At 33.4% G+C, this 7,803-nt stretch overlaps 1 protein-coding gene across 1 annotated transcript; it reads right to left on the reverse strand.

Moving 5' to 3' along the window:
- Positions 1-2,011: 2,011 nt before the first annotated feature.
- On the reverse strand, positions 2,012-6,171 carry LOC110029953 (glutamine synthetase nodule isozyme-like). The gene is made up of 13 exons (XM_020732453.1): positions 5,986-6,171; positions 5,303-5,342; positions 5,089-5,192; positions 4,917-4,965; positions 4,339-4,445; positions 4,143-4,230; positions 3,690-3,818; positions 3,520-3,594; positions 3,345-3,398; positions 3,181-3,218; positions 2,882-3,053; positions 2,715-2,775; positions 2,012-2,354 (listed from the first exon to the last, which is right to left on the reverse strand). The coding sequence occupies exons 1-13, from the start codon at positions 6,057-6,059 to the stop codon at positions 2,260-2,262; spliced, it is 1,086 nt and encodes a 361-aa protein (XP_020588112.1). The 5' UTR covers positions 6,060-6,171; the 3' UTR covers positions 2,012-2,259.
- Positions 6,172-7,803: the final 1,632 nt, after the last annotated feature.

Below are 7,803 nucleotides of genomic sequence, written 5' to 3' on the forward strand. Positions count from 1 at the left end.
ATCAATGTTGACCTCATTTTTGGTTACATAGGACTTGCACGGGCATCACCCATTGGTCCGGTGGAGCCATATTAGCCAAAGTGAGCCTGCCCACATTTTTGAACTTCACCGTATTCGTGAACTTCAACTCTTTCTTGTGACCAGCTTTTCCACATATAAAGCCTTTCGTCTTAATTTTCTTCGAGTTCGGTCAAAAACTGCTATAAACTTTTCTGACAGTGAATCCAATATGATGAGCATAGACACAGTAATATTCATATGTTTTTTGTTCATTATGAACAATGGTGCGTAAAAAACTGTATGCAATTGGATCATTGCAAACATTTTCAGACTCACAGAACTGCAAATTTGCATAATATTTAAAACATGATTATATATGGAAATAACACCAACTGAATATTACAATCTTAATAAAACAAAACATTCCACCAACACTTCGTAATCCTACTATAACACCAAAATACTACAAGAATAATGTCAGAATAACATCAAAATAACATTACAATAGCATCACAGTAATACAATAATAAAACTAACATAACGCATCATAAACACCTAAATAATACCGCAGAAATGATGTTGTAGCACCACAATAACGCCTTTACGATAATGACAACATTACAGCCGCAACTAAACTCACCTCCGTTTCAAACTCCTTTTATTATTTTCAGAATTCATCATCAATATTTCTCCGTAGATAGAGACATCCATCACAAACCCTAGCTTACCCTAGCTTCCCGAATTGCAAATAAAAAACCAGACAGATTAAGGCGGGAACAAGACAAAACGCGTTTTTCCGAAGAACTGGGCCGGTTTGGGCAGTCGCACATTAAATAAAAAGCTCAATTCCACTTCGTGAGCGGACAAACTGCTGCAGGAGCTTGGTCGATGGGATGGTTTCAGTTGACCGGCAAGATGGAGAGGAGCAAGGCTGAAGCACTTTCGGTTTTTTTTAAAGTTACAGAGAGGAAGTGGCAGTCTGTGCGGAAGAATTGCGTCAAGGTGTTGGGATGGAAAGGGTCGCCCGTGGAGGAGGGGCGACAACCAGCCAATGGTTGTGAAAATGGAGAAGAGATCTGAGATAATGGGTCTATTTAAGGGCATGAAATATGTAAAATTTAAGTTTTGTACGTGAAACGGGCAAAAAGTTATGTTTAGAGTGCTGAATATGCAAAAGCCCTTTTATAAAATTCATTTGTTTGTTGTAAAGTGTGCTTAGTTTTCTTTCCTCATATCTAGTTTGCTATGTTTTCTCACAGGAGCTTGTGTGAAAGTTTCCGAAATGTAAATTTATCGTTTTAATAACGTTTTAATTTTTATAATTGCATCTTGTTTTAGCCCCCAAAAGGCCAGGGCCTTGCAGAGTTGCAGGCAGGTAAGAATTCAAGTATAAATGTTAAATATGTACATACATTGGAATTGAGTGGTATTGGTATGTATGTAAACTTTCCAAAAAATTTTTTCCAAAAAATTTTCTATATTAAAAAAAAAAAAAAAATTCAATCGATTGACTCCAATAATAACTAGAAATGCTCAATATTTAACTACCAAACATATACATGAACGTGTCAAATATTATTTTTAAATTGCATATCATAAAAGATGTGACAATTTCATTTGTATGACATATTATAAGAAGTTGGAGACCAGGCAGAATCATTTTTGTAATATTGCATATAAACAGATATATCATTAAAAATCATTTAAAAACAAAGGCAGACTTTTGATGTGAGGAATAGTTGAACATGTTGAAATGGTTGTGGGTGGATGCATGTGAGCCACATTGAAAATATACAATATAATTAATTTATTCATAAACTTTGGGAACCCAATTGGGCACCATATTGTGGCTTTACTTAGCGGGGCAGGTTAAAAATAAAGTAAAGAATATCAATGAGATTTCAAATGTTGCCACAAAATAAAAAAAAAAAGACACTAAAAAATTCAATTTGTTGTCATCTTTTTTGAAGTAGACTATTCATAGTAATCAGAAGAGATTGGAAATAATAAATTATACTGGAACAAATGGATTCTTAACATGATAAATATCACCCAAACTACAGACACTGTAATCAGTTTTCATATCATAAGAAAGCAAACAGCAATGCAGGAACAACAAACTTGGTGAGCTCCAAATAGTACAAAGAAAAAACTAAACCCAACATAAGATCAAACCAGAAAGAGCTGAGAACATGTAATCTTTAATCAATGCCACAGATATCTGAATCACGGAAAGCAAAGCGTGGAAATAAATTCTTCTTAAGTTGGTTTCAAGGGGATTGTGGTCTCCGCAATCATGGATGTCACGATGTAGGGATCCATATTCGATGCCGGCCTCCGATCTTCGAAATAACCTGAATCAAAAAACAATAGCCTTTGTGTCTAAACCTTACATATAGGGCCCCATTCGACATCACTTTTATTTTCTATTTATATTTTTATTTTTTCTTTTGATTTCAAAAATATGTTTGGTTTGTAGAAATTTCAGATGTTTTTGTTTATTATTTTTAGAAATAAATCAACTTGTTTTTAAAAAATATTCAAAACGCTTAAAGATATTTTGATTGTTCTTAAAAACAACCACCTCAATCAAATATATTTTAATTTAAACCAAAAATGTAAACAAAATAAAATAAAAATAGAAATGAAAAATAAAAACAAAAATTATCTCAAAAGGCCCCTTAATTAACTTCAATGCAACAATTAAGCTTTACCTTTGCCATTCTTTTCAGTGTCACGACCAACACGAACTGAAGCTCCGCGGTTTGCAACACCCTATAAGTGATGACATTTGCAAATTAATAGATAAAAATCACAAAAGATTGAATTACATATAAGATGATCAAATAAGAAATTTCTTCAGATTCCTCATATTGCATACCCAAGAGAAAGTGTTGATGTCAGCAGTCTCATGCCTTCCAGTTAAGCGACGTTCATTGCCTTCACCATAAGAAGAAATATGCTCTTTATGCTGCTCCTTATGTCGGAGGCGAAGTTTTTCTATTGCCTTCTTTATGATTTCATAACCTCCATCTGCCCTCATTGATTTGGTGCTGAAAATTTTTAAATACAGCAAATAAACTAAATTTCAGGATTATGGAAATAAATGAAAGCAACAGAAGAGCAGTACAATAAATTCCAAGAAACAATTTAGAAACAAATTATCCATTACAATCTTACCTGTAGTTAGTGTGTGCGCCAGCGCCATTCCAGTCTCCCTGAAGCACAACTATAATTAGAAAAATAGTCTTCATATGGAAAAACAAAAGGAAATTTATTTCATTTATGATTGAAAACAGCTTTATAGTCTCTGTTAAACAAGCAAAAAATCAGCAATTTCCAACCTGAATAGGCTTCGGGTCTAATGAAAGTACCACACCAGCAATTTCGGTGATCCTCTGTTTTACAGAAATAAGCAAAAATAGTAAACAAGGTGATAATAGGTTGCATGCCTAAATTTATGTTTGTAAATATAAATAAGAAATACAGAAGAAACGTAGTTAGAATTTTTGTATTTACCTCCAGAATGTAACGAGCAGCCCACAACTGATCACCAGCGGAAATGCCAACAGAAGGGCCAACTTGAAATTCCCACTATGAAAATAGCATATTTTATTATCAAATAACAGAAGAAAGAAGAAAGTTTTTATAAAGTTTGAGGAAAATAACAGAAGAATTAAATTGGTTACCTGACCAGGCATGACCTCTCCATTAATGCCACTGATGTTGATTCCAGCATACAAACAAGCTTTGTAATGTGCATCAACAATGTCACGGCCAAAAGATTTGTCAGCACCAGCTGAACAGTAGTAGGGACCCTGTCACAAGATTCACATTATATGGAAATATCAGCTGAAAGGGAACAAAGCCACAATAAACAAATATCTATATCAATTTGCAGTTTAAATTCGCTTTCACATAAGTAATGTCTTTTTTGGAAGTAGAAGGCACTCAAAAGATTCATGAAAAAATTAAAAAATTGTGTTTGAGAGGAATATGAAAATCTAAGAACTAATATGAAGATAGATAACCTGCCAAGACAATAGTATTATTTCAAAGATGGAATAAGGTCAAATCATGCTTCAAAATGAAATTTTTTCAACCCATATTTAGCAGACGTAAATAAAAATATAAGTTTGCACCTGAGGACCAGGAAAGCCCCCCACCGGCCACCCAATCGGCCACTTGACATCTTTTTGCAGGAGGGTGTACTCCTGCTCAATTCCATACCTAGAAATTTGAATATTTCAACAAAAGGAAATGAATTCAAACCATTACTGAGCAAGAAAGAGATGGTAAATAATAACTTAAACAAAATTAAATAACTAATATTTCTACCAAGGTTCTTCAGCAACTACATCAGGGTGGCTAAAAATTTTAGCCGCATTAAATCTTTTGTTGGTGGGGATTGGCTCTCCAGCCGGTGTGTAACAGTCGCATATGACCTACATGTACATCAAAACAACACATCAAACAAAGATGAAAACCAATAACATTACTAAGAAAATAAAAATAAATTGAGTTGAAAGATGATGATGGCTTTTACAGATTGTTCATATGGTTAGGACAGGTTGGTATTTCAAAATTAATTTGGAAAAAAAAGAAAAGGTCAAATCTTGGTTTCAGATGATCACCCATGATCAAGACTAGTTTGATTTCTCTGAAATTTCCTTCTAATATAAGAAAAAAAAAAACCCTTCCGAGATATTTAGCAGAATAAAAATTTCAATAAGTTTAGGTAATAATAATTTCACAGTAAATAATGGAGTCAATCGTAGATCATAAAATCTAAAAAAGCATTACATGAGCAGCATCCCGTAGCAGTTGTTAAGTCTAGCTGACTATGGCAGGATGAAATCCAAACTAACAGTAGCTCACGGATTGAAAAAGAAGATGAACAGGAAAAAAGAACTTACAAGAATGTTGTTTCCCCTCCTGAATGGATCCTTAAAGATAGCCTGGGGGCTGCCAATTTCGAAGAAGATATTATATCATACAAGATTGCACAAATGATGCACGTCTCTTACAAAAATTGCACAAAAATATTACAAAATCTTGAACGAAGATAAGGAAAGATGAAAGACATACTACAAAATCACTTCACTATCCTCCCCAGGGGCTTGGCCGGTGCTCGAGCCATCATAGTTCCATTTCGGTATCTCACTAGCATGCTTAACTGGACCTGGAAGGGTCTGTCGCATGAAATAATTCATAGATCAAGAATATGCGTGAAACATGCGAAGAAAAACAAGGGCAAGGAGCAAACGGATCAGAATACTATTAAAAGGATGAAAAATTCTACCCTTGCTTTGCTCCTAATATCCAAACCAGATCCACCAATCCTGTGAATCGAAGAAGAAATGCAAGTATGTGAACAAAAAGCATACAGCCATTACCAATATAAAGCAACGAAATTAACTATTTCAGCCAGTTAATTCCATGATGAATTCAAGCAAAGGCTAACGAGAAGAAGTCAAAAAAGCGAAAAAAAAAAATTAGGGGAAGCTGAAGAACAGGGGAAGAAAAACCATAAACCAAAACTATGAAAAACTAAAAATAACTAGATTTCCAAGTTCTGAATAGAACAAACAAGAGAATTCCCCGTTTGACTGCTTAAGAAAATAAGAAAAGTTATAAAAAATGAAACAATTTACAGGTCCTATCATACATGATTGAGCGGTACAAAGATCAACATTGGCTTCAATTCTTAAACACTAATTAATTTGACTACATAACCAAAATGAATCAAAACAGAATCATCATTTTTCAAAGATCGTTTCTATCTAAAGGCATCCAAATGAATCTTAAAAGCAACGAGATGACATAGTAAGGATTCTACAAATAGAATCGCCAGAAACAGTCAAGAAAAAGAAAAAAACAACAATATCTATATAACAAACACCCCGCACCCCAAAAAAACAATCCCTAGAGATCAATCATTCCAATAAAAAGAAGAAAGAAACATAAGTCTGAAAGGAAACGCACCAAATATACTCGGCGATAATCTTCTCCGTGTGATCAGAGAGGTTGAGGTTGATCAAATCCGAGAGCAGCGACATGGCGTACAAAGTGCTCGGGGCGAGAAAGCGAGCGAGCAAGAGAGAGAGAGATGGAGAGAGAGACTCCCGTCTACCAAAACCCCAAACTCTAAGGAAGACAAGAACAGGGCAAGTGTTGTTATATAATAGTTGCCAATAGGCTTTTATGGCTAGAAATAACTTATCTTGTTTCCTAAAAATCGACGTATAAAATTTATGTAATATTTTATACTTATATATATATATATATATATATATATATATATTATAATCAAACTAATTTCAGTAATATATTTTATGTTATTTTAAATATTTTGGTGTCCTAAAAATAAATTATAAATTTTAGATATTAAATATATTAAGACATAAAAAAATATGATAATTATAATTTTTAAAAAAGAATAAAATTTTCACTGAATTTTATCAGCAATTATTTTAATCATTTCTTAAATAATTTACATAATTTTGATTTATTTTACATGATCAAGAATATATAATTACATTATATATTTTTTAAAATAAATTTAATAGGTGTAAAATCAATTTTTTCAATTTTTTTATACATTTACTTCTACTTGAAAGAAATTTAAGTGCAGATGTCAAGAAATAATGAATTTTGTTATATTATTAATGCAGGATGACATGGTTTAACCCGATCCAAGACAATGCATGTCAAGGCTATTGGTGATGAATGATGATAAGGCAAGCAGATGTTAGCACGTGTTGATGGCATAGATTGATCTTTTGAGAAATGGCATAAATCAACGATATAAGCAATGGTGTACGTCGATGATGTCCATCCATCTTATAAGCAATGATAGACAGAAAAAGTTTAAATGTTATGGCGGTCAGACGATTATAATTAAATGTGGTAATTGAGTGATTGTAATCGGGCAATAATGATTAATGACCATAAACAAGGTTGAAGGATGGATGTCTAGTGACCATAGATGAGCAATGTAGTTGAAGAACCATAATTAGGTTTTAAAGGTAAGCAACTATAGCAAGGCATCAATGAGTAGATGGGCGACAATAGTTGGACAACCTTAGTCAAGTGATTATAATTAAGTGACAGAGTTTATGCAGTTATAGATGGGTGGTTGTGGTATGGTAATTGTAATTTAGCAACCATGGTTTGATAGTTATCGTTGGGAAATTATGATCAAGCTATCAGAGTCAAGAGATAGTGTTTAGGCAATAACAGTTAAGTGATAGTGTTCAAGTGATAATAGCCTGTCATTAGTGGTGGTTTGGCGGTTGTACTTGGATAAGGACAGTCCAAGGATATAATGGCATGACAATGGTTATGATCCAATGATGATGGATGGGTGACGTTCGCTCAAAATTAGTGGACAAGCGATGACAATCCAACCACAATAGATAGGCGGTACTGTTTTTTATTATACTATATTGATGATACTAGTCTAACAATGATGATCGAGTGGGCGGGTGGTTGATGGGCAGCAACAGCCTGATGACAATGGTGCAATGATAATGGTTAGACTTGTGGAGCGCAATGGAGATAGTCTACTAACCAATAGTGGCAGTTGTCGAAGATCCTCCAAAATTTTTTAGCTCTTTCCCATTTTTCATCTTAACTTTAAAATTTCTTTTTATGCAAAAAAAGAATAGTCTATTTATAAATTTTAGAAGTTACATCCTTCGTTGATATCACCAAATTTTAAAACACTAAAATCAGTTGTTTTGAGTGATTCTCTTGATTAAAATAAAATGCCTTAGTGATCTTAAAATAAAGTAAACTTAT

The sequence above is a fragment of the Phalaenopsis equestris genome, unplaced genomic scaffold, assembly GCF_001263595.1.
Source record: "Phalaenopsis equestris unplaced genomic scaffold, ASM126359v1 Scaffold000617, whole genome shotgun sequence".
NCBI lineage: Eukaryota > Viridiplantae > Streptophyta > Magnoliopsida > Asparagales > Orchidaceae > Phalaenopsis > Phalaenopsis equestris.